Source organism: Hakea prostrata, chromosome 8 (genome assembly GCF_041222555.1).
Source record: "Hakea prostrata isolate BN-2017 chromosome 8, UWA_Hpros_2, whole genome shotgun sequence".
NCBI lineage: Eukaryota > Viridiplantae > Streptophyta > Magnoliopsida > Proteales > Proteaceae > Hakea > Hakea prostrata.
In genome coordinates this window covers 49,455,193-49,478,043 of record NC_142607.1, presented here as the reverse complement: position 1 = coordinate 49,478,043, position 22,851 = coordinate 49,455,193, and the positions used below count along the sequence as shown (strand labels likewise).

The 22,851-nt window shown below is 38.0% G+C and overlaps 3 protein-coding genes across 8 annotated transcripts; 2 read left to right on the top strand and 1 right to left on the bottom strand.

Annotated features, from left to right (window-relative positions):
* Positions 1-492: 492 nt before the first annotated feature.
* LOC149008406 (increased DNA methylation 2-like) lies at positions 493-9,083 on the top strand. 2 transcript variants are annotated; one of them, XM_089164966.1, is made up of 4 exons: positions 493-764; positions 1,241-1,313; positions 7,161-8,212; positions 8,608-9,083. In XM_089164966.1, the coding sequence occupies exons 3-4, from the start codon at positions 7,192-7,194 to the stop codon at positions 8,856-8,858; spliced, it is 1,272 nt and encodes a 423-aa protein (XP_089021092.1). In that variant the 5' UTR covers positions 493-764; positions 1,241-1,313; positions 7,161-7,191; the 3' UTR covers positions 8,859-9,083. The 2 variants fall into 2 exon arrangements, with proteins under 2 accessions (XP_089021092.1, XP_089021093.1); XM_089164967.1 differs by lacking the exons at positions 493-764; positions 1,241-1,313 and adding exons at positions 4,321-5,359; positions 5,446-5,576.
* Positions 9,084-9,927: 844 nt separating this feature from the next.
* LOC149008405 (pfkB-like carbohydrate kinase family protein) lies at positions 9,928-16,622 on the bottom strand. 4 transcript variants are annotated; one of them, XM_089164968.1, is made up of 13 exons: positions 16,126-16,622; positions 15,969-16,027; positions 15,575-15,824; positions 15,057-15,133; positions 14,793-14,902; positions 14,587-14,701; positions 14,185-14,247; positions 13,882-14,045; positions 12,346-12,407; positions 11,581-11,647; positions 10,516-10,581; positions 10,271-10,399; positions 9,928-10,155 (listed from the first exon to the last, which is right to left on the bottom strand). In XM_089164968.1, exons 3-13 carry the CDS (start codon positions 15,768-15,770, stop codon positions 10,128-10,130), a joined length of 1,077 nt encoding a protein of 358 aa, XP_089021094.1. In that variant the 5' UTR covers positions 15,771-15,824; positions 15,969-16,027; positions 16,126-16,622; the 3' UTR covers positions 9,928-10,127. The 4 variants fall into 4 exon arrangements, with proteins under 4 accessions (XP_089021094.1, XP_089021095.1, XP_089021098.1 ...); XM_089164969.1 differs by having other exon boundaries at positions 15,575-15,808; XM_089164972.1 differs by having other exon boundaries at positions 15,575-15,744.
* Positions 16,623-16,806: 184 nt separating this feature from the next.
* On the top strand, positions 16,807-22,081 carry LOC149008404 (F-box protein At2g27310-like). Of its 2 annotated transcripts, none has more exons than XM_089167274.1 (2): positions 16,807-18,024; positions 20,784-22,081. In XM_089167274.1, the coding sequence occupies exons 1-2, from the start codon at positions 18,007-18,009 to the stop codon at positions 21,912-21,914; spliced, it is 1,149 nt and encodes a 382-aa protein (XP_089023400.1). In that variant the 5' UTR covers positions 16,807-18,006; the 3' UTR covers positions 21,915-22,081. The 2 variants fall into 2 exon arrangements, with proteins under 2 accessions (XP_089023400.1, XP_089023401.1); XM_089167275.1 differs by having other exon boundaries at positions 16,807-18,450.
* The last annotated feature ends 770 nt before the right edge of the window (positions 22,082-22,851 follow it).

Below are 22,851 nucleotides of genomic sequence, written 5' to 3'. Positions count from 1 at the left end.
AAATGTCTATATTGCCCTCATTATGGTATGATGATCAATCTACTCTCATTTTAACTCTTTCACATCCAACCTTTAGGTGGGTGAAGGGATTTTCCTTTCACTAATTTTCTATCTACACCTCACCGGACCACCACCACTGGAAACCACCCCAACCCTCCCTTGCCTGTGACCACCGCCCTCACCCCAACCTTCTATTAGAAGAAGATAGTTGCAAACCTTCCTCAGGGTTGGGGTGGTTTTCAGCGGTGGAAGTCTTTTTTTTTTTTTTTTGTAAACTCAGCGGTGGTAGTCCGGTGAGGTGTTGGTAGAAGATGGGTGAAGGGATTCATCTAAGGGTTGGGTTGATTATTATTATTATATGTTTTTTTTGGTTATATGTCATGACTCATTTTTGCTTTTAATTACTGATAAATTTTTAGTATTAAAAAAAAAAAATCATTTAAAAGAAATCCTGTAACGTATACTCTGTATCTGTTACCTTTAGAAACGAAAATAACGAAGAGATCGCTGTCCGGTCGCGTAGTGTCAGGTGATCAGCCCGTTAGTATTTTCAACCCCTTAAAAATAGCTGCTACTTGTTGCCTTCCCGGTATCCCCTTGCTCCATTTACTCTCTGCGCTCTGCAACCAAGGAGTAGGTTCCACATCCCACCAAATTCTGTAACTCCTTGCCATATTTGGTCTGATTTTGATGGGTTTCTCTTATTGTTGCTCTGGCATGACGACCTTGCAAAGAGTGGATTTCTTTGCTTCTTATTGTCAAAGGTATGTGCAATTGTCTCTGTTAACTCCTGCTCTTCCTCTTCAATCATCCTCTTTGATCTGGTTTTGGAACTGGGTTTTACTGCCTATAATGGTATCCCGCTTTGCCTCAGACTACTGTTTGATATATCTTGGTAATTTCCGTATGGAAGAGTTTTATGCTTTATGGAGGGAGTAGTTTCATCCCACATCCCTCTATTTGTTAGGGTTTCCAGATTTGTTTTTGTTGTATAATGTTTTCATTTTGGTAGTTGAAAACTAGAGTCTTGGAGTATATGTTATTTTTTTTCTTCTTTCTTTCTTTGTTTTATATGCATAATTTAGAAGTTTGGATTCTGGAATGATCTTTTTTCAACTATCAGTGGTAGAAGATACTCTAATTTTAAGTGTACCAGAGAGACTTGTTGTTCTATTTGCTTCCATTTCTCTAGTTCGACTTGGTTCTACTTAAATGACCCTTCTCTCTACAAAATGAGCAGGAACGAATGGTACTTGCCGTAGTTGCTGAGTTGGATCGTCGTATCTTTTTCTTAGTTGATCATGACTTCCCATGTGAGTATTTCTCTTGCTTGTCCTTTTAAGCGCTTTGCCACACACTATATTTCCTAGAGCCGCCCCTGTGTGTATGTGTGCCACTAAAATTTCTTGGTCAGGCGCGCCATCCTGTCTCACTGTCCTTTGGGGCATGGCGGTAATAATAATTTTTCTTGGCCTGGGAAATTAAAATTTTGAATTGGAACTGAGTCCAGAACTCAAATGGGACTTGCAAGGTGTTACCTTGATTTTTTTTTTCCCATTGGATTACCCCAGGTTGGTGTAAGAATTTTGTGGGTATCTAACTTCTCTTTTCTGTTTATCCTTCTTCTTCTTTTTAAAATATTATTTTATTCAAATCGGATTGGGAATTATAATGTTTTAGAGTTTTGAAACGGAATAGTGTAATACTGAGCTTCAAAGGACTCTGTTTTACTTAATCTGAAAGCAACACCACCTTTCTGATTCATTATAAATTAAAAGCCACATCTTGGTCTCTTTGTAATTATTACTATTTAGAGAGGATCCCCACTGTTGCTTATCTAAAGCAAACAGGGAATGAGAAACTACAAATTAGAGCCATTAGTGTTTGGGCATGTATGGAAATCCAACTGAGACTCCTCTTGCCTAAGTTGATATTATTGTAGTCATGCTGCAAATCATACCCATCTGCCATGGCACCTTAGCATTGTGATGGAGTGACACTTGAATAGTTGAACAATGATAGGTTTGGAAGCCCAAGCCATGGCCCAACCGGTAAAACGTTGGTTTTTAGTCTAACAAAGGCTGATTATAGTTTAGCTATTTACTTGATAAGGGAATGGGCTATCTCAACCCTGGCTCTCTCACCCACAACTATCTCAACTGTTGAACATAGATTTTACTCCATCTGAGACTAAGAGGGCACAAATTTAATTCCTTTGAAAGTCTAATCTTCTAAGAATATATCCATGTGAGTCAAATACAGGGCTGTCACTATTCACATGGTCAGTGTTTTGGCCTCTCTTTGGCCTTTCTAGAAGGCCAGCTAGGCTGATTGGGATGGCTTGCGCTGGCCTGGTCCGGTGCTGGTCCATTTGGTCTTGGTTCTGTGGGTTTCTTTTGTCTAGCCTTCAATTCTATGTAAGTCCTTGTTACTGGTATCCTGTAGAGTTGAAGGTTGGGATCCACCAATTGAACTTCCAGTTCCAGCCTATTGGTAGTTTAACAAAGGAAGGTTGCACCTCCATGACATTGAAGACAACCTATCCTCTTCCTCGCTATATTATCCGTTTTTTATGTTCGTTTCCAGATTGAAGGAACTAGAAGAGCTAGGGGTAGACCTAAGATAACCTTAAGAGAAGTGGTGAGAAAGGATATGCATAGCATAGGCCTAGTATCTAGCATGGCTTCGAACAAAACTAATTGGAAGGCAAGAATCCATGTAGCCGACCCCATTTTGTTGTTGTTGTTGTTTATGTTCGTTTCCAAAAGCTGCCTCCCCTTATTTCATTTAGTGTGTTTATCCTTTATTTAACTCCATTCCATGTTTGCCGCTGGTTGTTCTATTCAAATCCCTTTTATGCTTCTCCTTACTACCAAACTATCCTTTAAGTTCTGGTTATTATTTACCGTCCACTGTTGTTGTAAACTACAATGTATTTATTGAACTGCCATTGTCTTGCTCAACTCTTGGGTGGGCCCACCCATATAGGGATTTATGACCAAGGTTTAAAATATCACATATTGGTAGCTAAGGCTAGATCTAAAATAACCGTATGAGAAGTTGTGAGATAGGATATGTTGGACTTAGGCCTTGTATCTAGTACGGCCTCAAATAGAGCTGGTTGGAAGACAAGAATCCATTGAGCTGACCCCATTTAGTTAGGATAAGACTTGTTGTCGTTGTTGTTGTTGTTGCAGATGGGGGGTGTATCAGTTGGGCAATTTTAAGAGTCACATTGATGGGTGCAAAATTGCATGAAAATGGTTAAAATTTGAACCAAGAAACAAACAATGAATATGGCCAATAAATACTCTCGCCAACATGCGTGAACACTTAATTGAAGAATACTATATTTTCAGGACAAGTTCGTTAAATAGATTTTTTTAACAGTATTAGGACTGAAATCCAATGTGTGGTGCACCATCAATTTTTGAGGAAAAATAAGGTTTTAGGCACAAAAGCAAATCTTTATTTTCCATGATTTCGAGGCAAGATATGTATGCACTTGAAAGAATACCATATCTCAACCTAGCTTTGATGATTTCAACCATATTTTGTAGGTTTTTACCAAAACCTATATTTAGTTCACTGACCTGATTGGAACTTGTGGAACCTGAGCTAGAAAGCTGGACAAGTAACCCACAAACACTTATTTATGCCTAATATCATTTAAATGAATGTCTTAATTTATTTTTTCATTAATAAGCTAATACCCCCTCACCCCTAAAACAAAATAGTAGTTAATAGATCAGATTCTACAAGAAAAAGAAGTCAACCCCTCTCTAACCCCCCCCCCCCCAGAAAAAAAAATCCCCCAAAGTTGAAGAACAAAGATTATATTTTCGACATAGGTATGATTTTTAACTTTTTAATGCCGAGATTTTATCAAATCTGAAAATGTCATAAATATTAATATTATAAAAAAAATTGCTAAGAAAAGTGTGGAAAAATATTCGTTTGCATTGATGTCTAAAACAATATTTTCATTTAAATTAATTTTGACAGTGGTTGCACACCAAATTAAGTATGACTGAAAACAACTTTCTAGTATAAATCAGATTTAATTAATCTTGGATTTGTTGGATGGCTTTCCAACAAAACCTTCAAAACAAATCCAAATTTTCTTAAATCTGATTTCTATCTAGGTAGTTACTTCCTGGTCAAACCTTATTCAATACCATATCCAACAGTTTGCAGTATCAAACTTGGTCATAACCACAAGTATTATTATAAGTGTTCTCCATGCATGGATTGGGTTTAAAATGTCAAAAATAGGTAGCCCCCCCCCCCCCCCCCAAAAAAAAAAAAAAAAAAAAAAATAATAATAAATAAAAACACACACACAGAGGCCTTGAAAACAAGGTTTGAGTTAGCTTGAAGAAACTCCCTAGTTTCCACCAAAGGTATGGATTATAGACAATTTAATGAATTAATTGAAGAGTTTATGGGAAAAATACAAAGGGGATGGTGGCAGCACTGTAAATATAAGTATGGAAATAAATTGATTACAGGAAAGGGGTATTTTTCTGGAAACTTAATTAATATATATATATATATATATATATATATATAGATATATTAGGAATGATATTATGATGGGGAATATGTTTGTGCTTCTCTGTATACAAAGGGGACAACTTGTGGACACCAAAGGGAATGGAAGAAAAGGTGGAACAAGTGCTAGTGAGCCAGCAATCCAGCAGCAACCCTTCTAACAGGATTGCCTCGGCAACTTAGAAAGTATTGTGTCTTCACCATTGCAACTAATAACTCATGAAAGGAGGGGCTTTTAGCTGTTAACCACAGAGTAGGGTATGTCCATTCTTCTTCTCCAACAGCAGCAAATGAAAGGTGGAATAAGGGCAGAAATAGAAAGTAGTGAATGGAAATAATAATCTGCTATGACAGTGAACTCCAACAGCAGTTTTCAACCCCATGGGAAATCGATCATAACAGTAGCTAGACAGAATTCCAGTTATTATAGTAGAACCTGCTTTTGTTGAATACTGATTTTGCCAGCCACAATATTCCAGGGCCTGTTTCGGGGTCTAAATGTGCTCAGATGGCCGAAAAACAAGTTCACCTCCACAGGTAGCCAATGGGTTTTGTTTGTAATTTTGAGAGCTTTTAAATGGCAGGTCTGGGCCCTAAACTGTTTAGAGGTGTCTTTGGTCATTTTTGGGTGTTTTTGAGGTAGGGGCACTTTAGTCTTTTTTGGATTAGGGTTTACCACTTGTTTGGTTATAAGCATATCTCTTTTGTTTTGAGATGTTGCCGAAAAACATTTTATGGCTATATTCCCATTTCTTCATCTTCATTGTGAAACCATCGTAAAGCTCGGCAGTGAATATAGCTTCAGGTGAACCATCTAAAATTTTGTCTTTGTGCGTATGCTTCATCTCAACTCTGAATTTTTACATATTCGTTTTGTTGCTTTGCTTATAGAACCGACGATTGCAATTTCTTGAAACCCTAGTTCTTCGATTTACCAAGGATCTTGAAGAAGAAAATTTCTCTGGTTTAGTTCTGTCATTTCTAGAATTTTTTGGAAAGAGAAAACCAGAAACATGATGCAGGTATGCAGATTTTCTTTTTCTCCACATCTGACAGATTATTTCTCCATCCCTTTCTTTCTCATTGCTCTGATACCATGTGACAAAACCTTAGTGCTTGAACCTGTGAAGAAGAAGAAACTAATGAAGAAAAGAAAGAGAGATGGTGCAGAAAAAGTATATCAACCCAGGGGATGGTTTCATTGTTCTATCGTTGGTAGTGTCCTTTATTTATGATTAGCTATACAGTTAAAATCAAACTAGGAAACTGAAATATTGGGAGCATTAGAATAGGGTCTTTTCTCATTCACTGTCATATGATCATATCCCTGTGAACCCCAATTGCATTCTTTGTTGGAATGGCTTGAAAGATTTAGACCATCTCTCTTTTACCTGCTTGTTCTCCCGTTCTCTCTTGGGGAAAGTATCATCCTCCATTTGGCCTCGTCTAGATGCTATTATGGGTTTGCACAGGACTGGACGTGGATCCTGAGACCCTTTTGGGGCTCCTCTCTTTGTGACCTTGTTGGTAAGTTGGTTTATGGTGCCCTGTTCATCACTTATGGTGGGAGTGAAACCTCAAAGATGGACATCCCACTCTTGTTGTTTGGCTTTGATTTGGAAAGCTATTTGCTTTGATGTCTCCTCTAGGCTTCGGTCGCTGCCCCATCCCCCTATCGACGATACCTCAAGGAACAGGCTCATTGTTGTTACTTGGGGTCTAGGTTGTACCTTTTGGTCTTCCACTTGAAGGCTGATTACCCCCTCTCTTTCTCCTTGGTATTTCCTCTCTTCCCCTCCGGGGTTTTTGGTAATGATTATTTCTTCATTTAAAAAAAAAAAAAAAAAAAAAAAAAGAGAAAAGAAAAGAAAAAACCCAACTAGCAGCGATTAACAATACTGACTAAATCCTCTTACAATAAGTACCAAGTATCATGAGTAATCACCACCACAATTTCTATACAATTTGGCATTATATACCATATGTGACAAGGGTGGATTAGGATGATACCATGAAGGTAGGATTACTTTCAACCGTTGAGCAGTAGCATTAATGGGAGTATGGGTGTGCAGCTTTATAAGTATACGTCTTTGTCCTATCTGATATCTATATTCAGAGGAGACAATGTGGGTGTGGATAACTTATTGAAGTTCAGCATCTTGATTGATTCCCATTTGCTTTAATTGCTGACCTTTGAACTAATGGACAGTACTTTTGTTTGATGGTAAACTGTTCTAATGTAAGAGTTACTTAGACGTAGTTGTAATTGAACCTCCTACATGCATGATGCACCTCATTGTAAAATGTGTTCTTTTTTCAAAACAAAAACAGAATAAGATATAGAGTAATTGAAAATATTGCAGGTTTTATAAAATATGGAACACTTGCACACACTAAAGATCATGTATTACTATAGTGAGTGCTGATTTTAATATTTGTCAAATTCGGTTCAAACTCAGAAACCCTCAAGGCCATGTGGCTGCCTCTCCCTGTGTAACAGGTGGTGCAATTCCCCATTTAGAACCTAGGAAGCTTGTGATTTTGAGGATTAACTGGAAAATGCTCATTTTGTACTCCTGTTGAATCTATGCTTTCTTTTCTTGCAGATATTTATCAATGCCTATATAGATCTGGGACATGGAGAGCTTGTTTGAGGCTGCGGAATCCCTCAGTTCCATGGCATTTCAATCTTCAGATGTCCCTAGTTACATGACGACTACTGATGATCAGCACTTTCTCTTGCTATTTATTATGGGTACATACTTTGGACCTGATATTAAGGCCGACAGACCCAAAAAATCAGTTCTGCAGAGGATGGCAGAGCAACTTCCACCATATACTTATGATCAACTGGCTGGCTCTCACATAAAAACAGTAGAAGTAGAGCGGATATATTACTATGTGCTTAGGAAGGCTGATCAATCTGTTATAGTGAGGTTACCATTGTTGCAGCAGTTTTTCCAAGGCAATCTCTTCATGTCAGCGGGGGATACCCGTACTGATAGCCTTCAGTTCCCTGATCTTTTTCCTGGTCATTTGCATCCCCATTCACGGTACAAAAATCGATATAAGGTCATTGAGAACATTGTATTCATTAATGACCCAGAGATCTCTTACATTAAACCTGGTGATGTAGAAAGGTTTAAGAGGCTAACTGGGCTTGAGGATTTGCTGCTGGATAGAGATGCTGCAAGGTCACTTTCAGGTGTTCATGTTGCTGGAAATATAGATTCAACTGTGGTACTGCAAGATTTCAATGAAGGATTATCCCTCAAAAGGCCTTCTCGTGGTTCCCAGAAACGACAACGTGGAAATGGCCATCCTGAGCTTGAAGAAGACTTGTCACCTCTTCATGATGTGGAAATTTTAAATAGCATATCATTCAGCACACCCCTGCCATCCAGCAGTGGGGCATCATTGCCAAGTGAAGTAAAAGCAGAGCGGGATGAAAGAGTTGGGTCTGCCATGATCTTTCTTCCTTCTCATCCAAGTGTGGAAGAGTGGGATAACATGGTAGCTGCAACTAAGAATGCAATCGCTTTGACAGGGAGTGCTGCTGAGAGGCAGGCTGGACCACTTATCGGTCTCGTGGACATCGGGGTTTGTGATGATGCATATTTATTTCGTATATCCCTCCCAGGTGTAAGAAAAGTCGAAAGTAAGTTGGATACCAGGAAAATTTTTCTTCAATACAAAGTCATCACTGTTTTAGAATGTTGATAAGCTATAAGCATTTCTTTTGAACTACCCCCCCCCCCCCTCACAATAATCATATTAATAATCACTTGTTTCTGGGAAAGAAAAAGGTAATGTTAACTGGCTTGAATGAAGTTCACATTCAATCCACAGACCCCTTTAAAAAACCACAGAAACAGACAAATAAAATATTCAATTGTTGACCTCATCTCATAATGTTGAGGAACCTTGCAAAGTCATTATTTGTTTATTTTTTTCATGCTTATGTGAGGCATAGTGGCTTATGATGATGTATCATTGCCTCTTACGATCTGATTTTGCAGTTTAGTGGTCTAACTGTTGACATCATATTTTCAGGGGAATTCAGTTGTGAAGTTGAAGCGGATGGGCAAGTCTTGATTAAGGGTGTGACTACAACAGGGGAGAAAGTGGTGTACAAGGATTCACAGGTTTTTGAGATGCAAACACAGCATCTTTGTCCATCAGGATCTTTCTCTGCATCATTCAAGCTACCGGGACCTGTAGAGCCTCAAGAATTTTCTGGTAATTTTGGAGCTGATGGGATTCTGGAGGGGATTGTGATGAAAGAGCGATCACGAAGGCCCTAGATTGTTTGTCATGGATCAGGCTCAGGCTAAAGCAAGTTGCCCGACTTTGTCATTTTGTGGTAGTCATGGGTTCACTTTTGGCCAAAGGAGCAGGGCATCTGATCTGAAGCTCAGGATACCCCATCCCTGAAAAGCCCAAAATTAAGCCAAAGCCTTGCATTTTTATTTGTTTTTTCTTCTATTTGTGGGTGGTGTTTTTTGGGTTGTTTGGAATTTTCCATTTTTTTAGCCGGGGGAGGGGGAAGGGGTCAAATCTTACCCACACCTAGTAGCATGTAATCAAGTTCCGGTTGGATACATTTTCCAGTTTCTGTTTGCTGAGTGCTTCAAATAGAAGTTAGAATGACCTTATTTTCTCAAAATGCAGGATGTTCAGCTTAAGTTCTATGTGCTTGCGCTGGCCAGCCTAGTTGATGGTTCCAATTGGTTTACAAGGTAGAGAGGTGTTTACTGAAGGGAATTGCTCCACAACTGGTTGTTGGTTGATTGTTTGTCTACCATTTCCTTATTTTTCCCTTTGACATTTGAAATCATTTTTATGAGAGAATGGGTTCGAATCCTTGGACATAGATGCAGCTTTTCTGGTTGTCCTTAGACCTCTAGTTGTGCATCCAAAGAAAATCCTCAAGCTGACGATCACAGGTTTCTGACATGTTTTTGATCTAAGGGTAGAAGTGCTCACAAAAGATATGACTGCAAGGGTAACTGGCTTGTGCATATCTATTAAAGGGTTGATCACTGGACACGTATACCCTAATCAGGCTCAGGCAGATGGGCATCAATCAAATCATTCCTATGTCATTAAAGAGAAGGAAAAATCTTCTTCCGCTATAGGTATCTGATGGTCCAGATGTTCAATCCATGAGTTGTATTCTTCTTTTCATTTGAAGGCAGGAATAACAGGCTTCCAAGCAGTAGTGCCCATTTACTAATTGTAAATAGATTGTGCAAATTGATTATTTTTTATGCTGGTAGCAGTCAAGCAAGACAGCTTCAATGCAACCAGAGAACCTGTAGAAGATGTTTACTCTTACAAAAACAGTATCATCCTCCCACACCCAACCCAAAATAACTCATAAAATGGGAGATACTTTTTATCTAGTGCCAACACAGCCGGAGGAGCACTTATGGCTATATCACAGATGGATCAAAACATGAAGGAATACAAAATTTTGATTGTAAACAGTGAATCCAAGTTCACCAGTCATCAACCTCCAAAGTTAACTACTGGCACCACCCAGAAGGTACTAAATAATCAGTTCATCATTGTCAGCTGGCTGGGCATATGTCCTCCAAACTGCAAGGAAAGAAAATATGATAAAGAGCAAGTAAAGTTTTTAAGGTGATTCACCAAATAATAGAAGGATCAAGATAATCCTATGATTAAGTTGTCCAAGGAACAAATTAACAACCTCTTCCCCAAGCATTCAATGATGTCCGTGGTAAGAGTTCCTCTTTTCTTGTTCGCAAAGGCAACTGATGCTGCTTTCCTTAACAGTGCTGATGCAGCGATGCAACCCAGAACCATTGGATTTGGTGTACTTCAAAGAAACAAAATCAGAGAACCACCAAAGTGAGGTACATAAAAGAATACTAGTCAACCATGTATGTTTAAGCAATTAATGCTGCAAATAGTAGGTTGGGATATGACAATAACCTGCCATTTGAATCTTCTCCTACAGATGGCATCTGTTGACGTGCCCAAGATGAAAACACAGCAACACTGGCAACAGAAGTGTTAAATTTTATGAGATGGTATCAGTTTGGACATATAATTATGCAGAACTCAAAGCACCATTCAAGAACACAAATGCAGCCATTTCAGATGAAGTTCTCTATAATTCTTAAAAAGTCCTTTGTGTAGATCGATGAGGGAGAACCAGCCATGCATACAACAAATATGTCAAAAAAAAAAAAAAAAAAAAAAAACCATGGATTTGGGGCTGCTCCATGATAATTGTAGTCAAGGATTTGGTACTGGCTATCCAATCAGCCTTTCAATTCAGCCTGAACCCTAGAAGTACAGCATGAATCAGCTTTTGGATATTGTATGATTCAATGAATCTAATTCCAATTCCTTGAACTGTGGCAATAACAAAATGGATAACATTTCATAATCTATTAGGAGCTTAGAAAATTACTATACAATAATGACATTGTACAACGAATTGAATTGCCTCAAACCAATTTATAACGACAGACACTAAGGAAAATTAACAGTTATCCTCAGGATTGAAGCAACTCAATTTCCTTCCACGCCCCACTTACTACCCCAACCCCTCCCCTTTTCTCTAATTTTCAAACTTCTATCTAAAAATGCTTTGTCCACAATCAAGGCATTGAGTTGGCAAGTCCGCCAGCAATTTCGCAATTTCAGCCGGAAGCAGGGACACACAAACTTCTTTTCCCCTCTAATAGTATGGCACTCTCCCCCGTCTTTTAATGACGATGACTCATGTCATTTCACGTAAAAGCCACAATAACATTTTTTTTTGGGAAAACCCTTTTTACCCTTTTATTGAATAGTGCATCAAATAATTTGTGGGAATAAAACAAGGGGCAAATCAGTTAATAATTTGTAATTTATTGATTTCTTCAGAAGACTCAAAATCCTTGTTAATGAGAAAGACAAATCCTCAAGTGCATGAAAAAATGTATATCTGAGAAAGTAGCAAGGAATACAAGCAGATTACAGTTAGAAGCATTTTATATGGTAACAAACCTTCCAGAAAGGATATCACCTTGGCCGCCACACCGCCGTGGGGATCCATGTGTGCTCACCATATTCACTGCATAAACCATTGGAAATCACAGCTTCAGGGCCTTCTACATATGATCATATTTTATAAAACATAGAAACGCTAAACATTGAGAAATGTGCCAGAAAGAGGAAAATTAAGGCAATCTGCATGCATGGAAGCCACATAAATTAAGTGGAACTCCAGTCTATGGCAATGGAATTCAAGTTTAACTCATTCATTCAAAATCTACCTATAGAAATAGAAAAGGGGGGGGGGGGGACCCTTCTTTGTGCTTAGTAAATAAATTCTGTTGGTTCACAGGAATGACAGGATGTGGTGTGACTTTCTATCCCACATAGAACATCTTCCTGAATTGACATACAACCAACCTCAAACGGGTAACTGGACTTCTTCATTTTTCCCGGAAAGCCAATTTGAAATTCTTGTAAATGTGCTCCCAATATCTCTAGGGTACTCAAGAACTTCTGATAGATTAGATGTTTTGAGTGGTTATCCAATCATAGCATCCCACCTGACTAGGTAAAGCCACTCTACATGGCCCTCAATGTTTTCCATCATTAGTCAATACCCTCTATGGGCTTAGCTTAATTGATTTTATTATCAATTTCTAGATATCAACTAAACTTACAGAAAGTCAATAATAAACTACCAGCAGACTGAAAGCAATGCACAGAATGTTGAACATCATCTTCCGAAAGAAACTAAAAGTCCCTTTATTATTGTACCTGCCACACCATCACTGATGAGATCAGACTTTCCTTTCCGTAGAATAGTTGTGCGCCCAATCCTGACCAAGTAGCAAAATGCGTTTAAGAACGCTAAGGGAGCAATAATAATAAAATGGAATACCATCCACCTTCATCACACAATATCAAAATGATGCATGGATAGTCTATGACTCAGAAAAGAATGGACGAAAAGCTTACAAGCTTAACAGGGGATAATCACTAGGGTTTTTGGTAATGATATTTTATTCATACACAGAAAAAGGTGGTATAGACTCTTTTAACCAGCACTTGGAGCACAACTTTTGTCCCCATCCACATTTAAACGCTAGGCATAAACATAACGATCTTTCAGGGCCTTTGAACAAGATTGCTGGACCATCACCCCAATGGAATGATCAATGTTCAGACTGTAATGAAATATTTTGACCATGCTAAAGGAGTATCAAAATTAAATGGTATAAAATTTTAAATCCATTGGCATGCATTGCACATCCAGACTATCTGGAACCACCAACATTACTGCTTCAAACTTAAGCCAGATTAGATTTGACTGATATAGGATCAAAATTGTGAAGTGTTGGAAGTCAGCATTATGGTACAAATCTTAAGCTGAAGGACATTTCATGCAATATAATTCCAAATTTCCAATAATTAGGATACCAGCCTAACTCTCCTGCAACTTCACCAGGATACTTAGACTGAAGGCCATTTCATGCAATAAAACCCTACTGTTCTTGGAGAAACCGTATGTAGGTTAAAGATTTAGATTGGAGAGATTTTGAAGTTTTTAATGATGGATAGTCAGTAGGACACATGCTTTCTTTACATGGGGATAAGCTAAGGTTGAGATTGGTCTTTAGTGACTCAGAAGTTGGAGTCAGAAAAACAATGTAAGTTTTTCCCCCTCCCCCAAACACCATGTCTTAAGATGAAGAGAACCAACATATATAACACCCCCCCCCTCCAAAAAAGAAGAAGAAGGTGTTTTGGTGCATGAAACTCTTGTTACTGCAGGGTTTGAGGAGGTGCACGTGTGATTCCATTAGAGAGACCCATGCTATAAAGAATTCCAATAATCCTCTAACAACTTATGTCAATCTCTTGAAGTGCAAAAGACATTTGCAGACTATGTATCGAAGTATTAGCTGTCATGCACATGTAAATCAGAGTCAATGTCATGACCCCCCCCCCCCCAACAAAAAAAAAAAAAAAAGGAAAAAAAAAAAGATAAAAAAGTAAAAAAGGAATCAGGAATCAATGTCCACCATATGATGATTCATACCAGGGAAATCAACCTTACAAAAAAAAAAAAAAAAAAAATCATCCAGAAGCCAAACCATCTCAACAGATCTGTTGACCTGAGCTCATCTAAGTTGTGAGGGTGCATTTCTATTAACTTGAACATAGGGGAGAAAGAGAAGATGACCATCAGGTGATATATCTAATTTTCAGGGATGGGAGATATATAAGTAATCATGTCAATTTATGAGCATGTTAAAGATCTAACACCAACATAAACATCCAATAAGTTACCTTCTTGCCAAAGATAGAAGTTCCTCAGTAGAATCTTCACCACTAACTTCACAATTTAGAACTTTCTGAACAAGGCGTTTATACTCATTTACATTTGGTGTTAGGACAGCTAAGCTGTACCCGCTAACAAGATCAAGATTGTTAGTGACAAGAAAGAGTCCATCCTGTGAAGAACACATATCATCAAGAAAGTAAAGGTAAGGAACCATTAACCAATTAAGTTTCATTCAAGGAGAACAACAAACTGCTTCTGTATCCTAAAAAATATTTCTTTCAAATTTTCTGATTTAGTGAATAACATACCCCATCTACAACAATTGGGATTTCTGACTGCCGTGCAAGTTTCATTATCTCACTAACACAGTCCTGTAGAAGTTATACAAGTAGTATAGAAATATTTAATATATGGATACTGCACATAGATATATGAACAAGTATACAGTATTGAACAAAGACAAGAATGTTCTACTAAAATAAGCCTTCACAAACAAAAGAAAAGGCAGAGCAGGAGGAAAGGAGCAAGTGCTGGAAACAATGAAAAGCTTAGTTCCTTCCAGACTCTAGTAAAGCAAATGGATGATAGCTCCTAGCCATCAACTAGGAAGGAAACACACCTGACAGCACATAATAAGCCAATTCCTATCTCTAGAAACTAAATCCAGCAAAGAAAAAATTAATACAACATGAGGTTACAAAAGCACAAACCAGAAGAAAAGGGTCTCTTCCAAGGCCTGGACCCACAACAAGGCAATCAAATCTCTCCATCCACTTGGAAACCTCAGCGAGAACCTTATCAGAGACAGCTTTTTTCTCATCCTCCCTGAATATATTGTTTCTTGAACATCAAAACCTGAATAGAGAACCCGAATCTGAACACTCAAAGGAATAGAGGAATTGAAGCAACAACTCACTTTACACTGTAAGATTCTTCCAAAATAGGGTGCACAATTATCTCTGGGCTGTAGCTTTTTATAACTGTGGCAGCATCTTTTGTACAGAAAACATGGGACAAATCTGCACCCTACATGGCACAATAGTTGCAAGTGAATAAAATAGAACATGTTCATTTTTTTCTTTGGATGAATAAAATAGAACACGTTATATATACTAAAAAGTAGTTACATCCAGTCTAAAATAATGAAAATGAGGGAAAGCAAAATTAGTAGAGCACTGACAATTTTTAGTGCCGATATAGCTGCAAAATAGGGAGCTCCTGTGTATTCACGGCAACCACCAACTATAGCTATCTTTCCTGATGAACAATATTATAGTGATTTAATAAACCATGGAAAATAAATTCATTAACAAAACAAAAATATAAGAGGGTTACTAATAGGAGTAAGGATTTCTAAATTGGGTAGAACATAACAAAAGCAACAAGGACTAGGTCTTTGTTTCAAATTTTCAGGCAATGCACTAGGGTGGGACGATCAGCAAGAACAACAGATGATGGTACACGAGGGATAGACCATGTATGGGTAGTCCACAAGTAGGAACCACAGGCATCAACTCTTTGTCGGACAATAAATCCAGGATTGTCAGACCACAATATCCATGGAAATATGCATAAACATAAGAAAAATTTTAGGAGATACATTCTCTTTAATACTGTGTATCTGCTCCAGTAGAAGTATAAATTACTAACTTTAAACAATCAAAATAAAGAATTCAGCAAAATAGAAGAAGGGCTGACCTGCCTGGCCTTTGTGTCGACTTGGGTCAAGCTTTGGAGTAATTGTTCTTAAAACAGTCTCGACATCAGCTTCTAAATGGGTTTCAGCAACAACCTTTGTCACTGCCATTCTCTTTACGTGGGTTTGACTGCTGTAATCTCCCAGAGTCCTTATCAAGAATTGTTGTCTCCTAAGGATTGCCGAGGAAGCCAACATACAGTTTGGATGATGCAGACAAACGGAGGAAGGAAGGACTGAGGTAATGTTTAACTAGTTTATAAAATTGAAAATGAGAAAGAATTAACCAAAAAAAAAAACCAAAAAATCCAGAAGGAGGGCAGGATTACTTAAACCCCAGCTTAGATAATAAAAATTCCTTTCTTAATTCACAAAATTACCCAATAATCACAATACCTAGTAGTTGGATGAAGGAAAATCTCCGGTGAAGCTCTTGAATTCCAAATTAAGCAGGGCTGTCAAGTGATCATCGAAAATCTTTAGTTAAACCGTAACTGCGATGAAAACACAGCCAACAAAGAGAGGAGCAAAACCCAGAAACCTATATTCATACTTGATGGCGATAGCTGGGAGATGTGGCATTGTTGGCGGATGAAGAGGGCCGTGAAAATGTGACAATTTGCAAATGAGTGAGCGAAGCTGTTCTAATAGATTATACTGATCGACGCGCGTGGATTGAAGTTCGCCCACAGAGATGTAAAGCGGGGTCCAGTCCTCAACCAGCAAATTTACACCGTTGATTGAATTCACGAAGTCAAAACCCAAAAATATATATTTTAACTATCCGCGTTCGTCTCTACCAAGATTCTTGCTTACGACTTACGAGTTACGAATAACGCTGCAAGGAAGAAGAATTGCTAGGGGAGAAATAATGGCGAAGGAGAAGGAAAACTCGATAAAATCTGCGATTGTGGTCACGGGAGCCCTAGCTTTCGGATGGATGGCGATCGAGCTTGCTTTCCGACCTTTTCTCAAGAAAGCTCGCGATAGCATGGACAAGACAGATCCCACTCACGATCCCGACGATCACGATTCCGGCGGAGTTCCCAAGTCTTCTTTGTCCGCCACCGACGATGTCTAGGTCTTTGTGCATTTAGTTTTAACTTTTATTAATAGGGTTCATTGGGTCTGTACTCTATATCACTAGAAATTAATAGGGTTTATGGTATAAAACAATTTCCATCGTTTCTGTTTTTTTGATGAAACAATTTCCATCTTTTCATTTTCATTTTCATGTTCACAATAAAGGTTCTCCAGATGACTTTTGTTCTCTCTTATTTATGACAAATCATACTGAGCTTATTTCATGCACGCTATGTGTTTGTTTCTCCACCGTTACAAGTACAGAAACCCATTCAGTTAGAGAAGTGATCATGTGCCCTGTTCATCTAGACCTGAACTTTTAAGTCCTCCAAGATGTGCAGAAGAAGCCAACACGCTCAGTAAAAGCAAACCCTGCAAATTGCACATCTAGAACATTAACTTAGCAGGAAAATCGCATTGAATGTTATACAAGTTAATAGTTGAAACTTGAAACCACCCAAATATCGACAGTGAAATCCATCTTAAAGTGGGTTACCAGTATCTTTCAGAGGATTAATAATGACCATTATAACAAGATTAGGTAGCCAACAATCTATAAACTTTTTGTAAGTTGATCTTCATACACTTGTCCACTTGTCGTTTGTGTACACCAAATTCTAAAACCAAATCAAGGTGAAAAAAGCTTGCATCACTCTGTTTACAGAACAAAATTGCATCTCTTATAATAAAAGAAGGCAAGAAGTCCCCATCAAAATTGGTAGCTCGAGAAACCAAATGCCCAGTGATATGTATTTCGATGAACCATCCGTTACTAAAGAGGGCTCACTCAAGCACCACAAAATTCCTTGTTGGGCGATACCAGCTGTTCTTTATTCATTCTTTTGCGGAGGTGGGTTCAGCCATGAGAGAACCCTAAAATGGTTTCTTGATGCAACAAACAAAATCCAAATGCACAACAAGAAACATGGTACGGTGTATCTAGATTATGGATTTAAAAATTACTTTAGGTGAAAGTTTTCATGCATTTCCAATGGCAATTATTCATAATGCAAGTGGGTTAGGTAATAAGAACCAAACTGATAATAATGAACAACTGAAATTGGATTAGTGACGTAAACGTTGTAACTCCCGAGTTGGTGATCCACGGGGAGGCTGTGAGTCCACTCGTGACACAAAATCTACCGCGACCAGAAGCAGCGCACTGACATGATCGTATAAAGGATAAATCCATGAAGTGTTTGATTTCTCTGCTTCCACACCCTATAAATTCCATCACGCGTTTCTTGACTTTGCTTGTGATTTTCTTTTTTCGTCTCTAGAATCTGGGCAATCCTCAAATTATTTATCTGCTTCTTCGATTCTCCTCTGCGTCAGTTCTTCCATTTCTTTCATGACAGCAGTACATGAGGTGAGCTCTTTTATTTTTCTCTTTCCCTCTCTATCATCGTAATTTTTCTTTGCTGCATTTGTTTTGAAAGCCATATGATGGGTTCAGTTAATTATGAAAAGAGGATTTCGTAATGATTTCCTGCTTTAAATGTCTTACTCATTCGCTAAAAGCCTTGCCTTCGAATCTTGTCAATTGCGTTCTTCTTCACTCTGTGATTCTTGTCTCTTACGCTTGGGCTAATTGAGGCAGTTTTTTTCTTTTCTTTTTCTTCTTTTCTTTTTTGGGTTCTTCCCCATAATTCTTGTGATGTGGGTAAGAGTGCTGAACCTTATTCTGCAATTCCTGATTATCTTAATCGTGATGTGATTAGCTTAAAGTGAAATGACAAAGGTTGGGATCATTATATCTTGAAAACAGAGCTCGACACACTTTTGGGTTCGCAAGGTAATTAGGGACTGCTCTGTTTTTAAGTTTAGACTCGGCAGATCACACTTTTTTTCCTTCACAAATTTGGGTTTAGGCTTCATTTTAGTTACAACTATGTCTGGGGCTTCTAGATTCAAGAGTTTGAACAAAGAATCTCAGATTTCAATACTTTTAATTGACAGTCTATAAATGCACTGTCCTCTTTGTAGATGTTAAGTTTTGTTTGCCCTTTCTCTTCAAATGTTTCTGTTTCTCTTCCCATAATTCTTATTACTCCAGGGTCGGACGTGTTAAAATCACTTCAGTAAAGTTCCATTTCGTTGTGCAATCTAAATTAACTGTTTTAGGTTGCCACATGGTATAAGTTAGTTCATTCTGGCTTCCAAGAACTTCTCAGACCTCTTATTTTATTTGTTTATAATCGGAAGATTCACCTTGAATCATTGCCTGCATGTTAATATTAGGAAAAAGGAAAAAAAAAAGGATCTGTAATATTTAAAAAATTGAACTTACTTCTATTCTTAAACCACATTCATTGTTGAGCCCATTTTCACCTTCAAATGCTATTCAAGACCAGACTGAAATGGCTTCAGTCCAGGTTGCACCCAAGTGTAGTGTGGGAGAATAGTGGCGAATGAAATTGCCAGTTTGACATTGTCTTCATGTCCTTCAGCGTTGGTACTATTGTTGAATGAAGTCTCTGAGCATCAGTGAACCTTTTGGAACTTGCAAGCCCCAGTGACCTTTTAATCGGTGAATTCTTGACTGAATAAAGCATCCTCTATTCCCTAATTGAATAAACTGGAAATAGCCTCTCTGTGAAAGCAGGTGTAAGGCTGCATGGATTACTACCCATTTACCCTCCCCATACCCTGCAACCACAGGAGCCTCATGCACTGGGTATGCTGTTTATAGGTAGACAATAAAACAGGATTTCTGCCCGTCAAAATTTAGGTATTCGAGAGTGTTATGACATTACTAGCAAGAAATAACTAGTGTTGTAGTCCTTCAAAAGAACAAGAGTTGTTGTTGCCTAGAACAAAAACAAGTAGAACTTGGCAATTATTTTAATAAGAAGTCATTTTTCTGGACTAAATTGAACTTTACTTGCTTGGGAAAATTAGGAAACACTGAGAAACTTGATTCTTCTTCAGCTTGAGCATCAACATGTTGTCCTTGACTACTAAATACTATTATGTTTACTTTGGATTACAAGATTTGAGTATATGATATTCATATAATGATTTTTGCACTGCTTACTTCCTTAAGCCAGTATGGTATATGAAGAGTAGCCTAGTATAGTTTCATCCCTCTGGGGAAGAGGAAATTGAGATAAGAATCTTCTCGTACTTATTATTGAGTTGAAAAGCTTTATGATAATAGCCCAGACGCATTTGACAGATTCTTATGAAAGCTGTGTCAATGGAACTGTCCCATAGAGCAAGTGGCAAGATTTAGTAAAAATGTACCAGATTTAAAGAAATTAATGAAATGGATCTGTACTGGTATTAGCACCTAGTGGCAGAAATATTTTGGTTAGAAAGTCTGTCCTTGAAGAGTTATGGACTGTTGAAGGTATACTTTTTGTCACCTGGCAAGGTTCTCCACAAGTCCACCATCCAGGTTGTGCAAGGGCAGAAAATCTAGTCAATTATCTGGTTGTATTTAACTTTATTTTGTTTCCTAAAGTCACTTTACTGCACAAAATTTCATCTTCTTAAATAGACAATTTCTCTATTTGTATTTATTTATGTGGTTACAAGGAACTTGTGGTTGTCAGTTGGGAACATTATGAAATGAAAAATGCTTAAGATCAACAGAACGATACTTGGCTATACAGGAGAGTAAGAAGAAGCTCATATCTCATTATCCAAGTACATCTAAGAAAAATTTATCACCTGACGGAAGCTGCTGCAGTTTGCATGTAGCAGAATGGCCAACTTGGGTAGGTTGAAGAAATTTATCCAGAAAAAGGCTTATCTTACATCAGAAATGTAGGTCACCGCTAGCAGCCCCAGCAAGTTTCATGTATTTTACATTAGCCCAATGTACATTAGAAAGACCTGACCTCCTAAAGGTTTTCCTAAAACTATTCTTTTAGGGGGATAAGGGGGTGGCTGCCTCCTCCTGACACTTGTATAGTTGAGTCAGTTAACTTAGTTTAATTCATAATCTAGTTGTTGAACTCTTCTACTATTATTATTTTTTTCTGAGCATGTTTCTGTGGAAAAAGAAATTCTAGTTCCTTTTGCTGATGTTGAATGACAATCTCTTTGTTCTTGGTAACTTAAATCTTGGTCTGCCTTTTTGTTGATAAAAGTTTAATTCTCTTGCTTTCAATGATTTATCAGAGTCCCACAAGGATGTCAACTGTGGAGGTTGGAAGTATGGCGTCACTAAGTAGCGATCTGTTTTATGACATATTGAGACGTCTTGATGGTGCAACTTTGGCTAATGCAGCATGTGCTTGTGCTACTCTCTGCTCCATTTCAAGAGAAGAGAGTTTATGGGAAAACGTATGTCATTCTTTATGGCCCTCAACTAATAGGGAAGATGTGAAGACTTTGATCTCATCAGTTGGTGGCTTCAGAAAATTCTATGCAGACTGCTATCCACTCATTGTGAACAAGGATGTTCTTGTGGTTGAGTGTGATTCACTTGCTGAATACCCCGAAGAATGGTTAGAGGCCGAGTATTATGGTGATGTTGATGATCTTGAAAGTATCTCACCATCAGATTTTGTCTCTATTGTGGATGTCAGATATAAAGATGAAGTGATATATTCAAAGGTTCTCTGGGGTATTCCTGATTCTGATGGTTCCAATGGCTGGTTTTACGACTGTCCTTTCCGAATTGACCTTCTTAACTTATCGTATAATGATGGCCATGAGGATGAAGTTACACTCTCAGTTGAGGATGGTCTGCCTCCAGTTTTCTCAATCGACCAGGAGAGGAAAGATGGAAAACTTTGGAGGGAGCTCTGTGATGGAATCAGGCTCAGTTGGATTGTAGTAAACAAAAAGGAAAAGCAAGCTGCTAATGTCGCAAGCTGGAGCCCCCTTGGGGGCCAAAGGCATTGGCCAACAGATAAAGATTTCTTGATGCGCTTTGGATCCATTCTTCCAGCCAAAGACATCCTTCCGTGTCAAGTCGTTGAATGCATACTTGTTATGAAGTTTAGAGTTACCCATACTGAGAGAGAAGGTAGCCAGACTACACTAAAACTAACAGAGCTAAGCATGCAGTTGAAGGACATGGGAGGCTCTCATGTTAATGGGAGGAACAGTTTGTTTGTACTTAAAGAAGCCCTGAAATCTTGTAGGAGTAAAAACTACAGTGAAGTTCTAGAATCTTGTCATCTGTACTCAAAAGCACAGAGTGAATTAAAGGAGGAGAAAATGAGAATTGAAAGCCGTTTAGACAGGCTCTGTATCTTAAGTGGAATTGCTGCATTTATCACCTTCTGGTACTGCATTTTATGAAAAACAAAACATTTGTGCCATCTTGTTTAATGAACTTTTGTTAATGGCAGTGATGAAACCTCAGCTTGTAGAAATTTGACCCCTTAAATGATCACTACAGTTATTCCTCTTATGGTGGATCAGTTTGGCTGCTAATATAGGAAGGAAAATAAATAAATAAAATTTTAAACGGAACTTTCTGTATTTTTAAAACCCACCCATTTATTGAAGTAGAGTAGGAATATCAATTTGCAGCTTGAACCGTTAAAACTGAACCGCACCAGCCTGTTATAGTCCGAACCGAATGTTAATGGACTGTGTTTGGGCTGAGGTTGGCTGAGCCCGCACCAATTTGAATCCAAACCACGACCCGTTATAACCTGTTTTATAGTTTTACATTAAATGTTGTTTGAATCATCATATTACCACTAGGTAGTTGGTATACATTATTAGAAAAATTGAGCATAAATTCAAAGATCAAATAGCCTTTACTACTTGTATAGGACAATTAATTAGAAGGATTAAGTATGAATGCAAAGATCAAATAGTCTTTACTACTTAAGGACAATTAATTAGAAGGATTAAATATGAATGCCCAATTGAATGTACTAAGTTTGTTTAAATCAAGTAAATATTTATCTAATCTAGAAGTATTTCTTTTGCATATCAAGCTAAATACCAACCCAAAAAAGAGATGGATTTCATAGAAGGAAAAAAAATCAAAAACAAGAACCCAATTTCAAGACAATCAATCATGGCACAAGTTGGAATTTAAAAGGGTAGAGCCTGAGAAATTATCTTGTAGTTCATATGACCTCCCCGTGGGAGGTTGGGCTTTTAACCGCTCTACTAATCCACCATTGGCTATATGTTACTATTTAGTACTTACTATCTAGGTTCTTTAACTTCTATAAGGTGGGTAGAATTCCGACAATGTGGAATAACTTTTCATTTTTTT